We start from the raw sequence: 1,252 nt of genomic DNA on the forward strand, positions 1-1,252 counted from the left end.
GGAATTTGACAACGAATCTCCGTATTCTATCATGTTTGGTCCTGATAAGTGTGGGGCCACAAACAAAGTACACTTCATTTTCAAACACAAGAATCCCAAGAGTGGGGAGTATGTNGAGCACCATCTTAAGCATCCCCCTTCTGTCCCTTCNGATAAATTGTCTCATGTTTACACGGCTATTTTGACGCCTGACAATGAGGTGCAAGTTTTGATAGACGGGGAACAGAAGAAGAAGGCAAACTTCTTAAGTGCTGATGATTTTGAACCTCCTCTTATCCCTCCCAAGACAATCCCAGATCCTGAGGATAAGAAGCCGGAGGACTGGGATGAGAGAGAGAAAATTCCAGACCCAAGTGCGGTAAAGCCAGACGACTGGGATGAGGATGCACCCTTGGAAATTNTTGATGAAGAAGCTGAAAAACCTGAAGGATGGTTAGACGATGAACCTGATGAGATAGATGATCCAGAGGCAACAAAACCNGAAGATTGGGACGATGAGGAGGACGGTGAATGGGAAGCCCCAAAGATTGAGAATCCAAAATGCGAAGCCGCCCCAGGCTGTGGTGAGTGGAAGAGGCCAATGAAGAGGAATCCTGCTTATAAGGGAAAATGGCATGCNCCACTTATTGAAAATCCTGCTTATAAGGGTATATGGAAGCCTAGGGATATTCCAAACCCTGCTTACTTTGAACTAAANAAACCTGATTTTGAGCCAATCGCTGCTATTGGTATCGAGATTTGGACAATGCAAGATGGCATTTTGTTTGACAACATCTTGATAGCTAAAGATGATAAAATTGCTGAGTCGTATCGGGAGACTACTTGGAAATCCAAGTTTTCAGTTGAAAAAGAAAAACAGAAGGCAGAAGAAGCTGCAGCTGGATCGAGTGGTCTTGCTGGATTCCAGGTAACGTCATTTTTCATTTTTAGTTTACTCTAGTTTTCATTTTACTTTCCATCATTATGTCCTCATATGCAAAATATTACGTTTTCTTCTTGCAGAAGAAGGTATTTGACCTCTTATATAAGATCGCAGACATTCCCTTCCTGAGTGCCTATAAGCCTAAAATCCTTGTAAGTAACATACAAATATCTGTCTTCTTTNCGAATAGCGTCTTCTCGNAAAATGANTTTAATTCTATTTATCTTTTTTGTACAGGATCTCATCGAGAAAGGTGAAGAGCAACCCAATCTCACGGTTGGCATTCTTGTGGCCATTTTGGTTGTCTTCGTGTCAATTTTCTTCAGAATC

General features: G+C 41.8%; 1 protein-coding gene across 1 annotated transcript; it reads left to right on the plus strand.

Annotated features, from left to right (window-relative positions):
- Positions 1-4: 4 nt before the first annotated feature.
- On the plus strand, positions 5-1,252 carry LOC106778625 (calnexin homolog; the record flags this gene model as incomplete). Its single annotated transcript, XM_014666608.2, is given in 3 exon segments — positions 5-907; positions 1,003-1,074; positions 1,160-1,252. Coding segments are annotated over 3 exon segments (1,068 nt in total), but the record flags the coding sequence as incomplete, so codon positions are not given.

Source organism: Vigna radiata, unplaced genomic scaffold (genome assembly GCF_000741045.1).
Source record: "Vigna radiata var. radiata cultivar VC1973A unplaced genomic scaffold, Vradiata_ver6 scaffold_2292, whole genome shotgun sequence".
Lineage (NCBI taxonomy): Eukaryota > Viridiplantae > Streptophyta > Magnoliopsida > Fabales > Fabaceae > Vigna > Vigna radiata.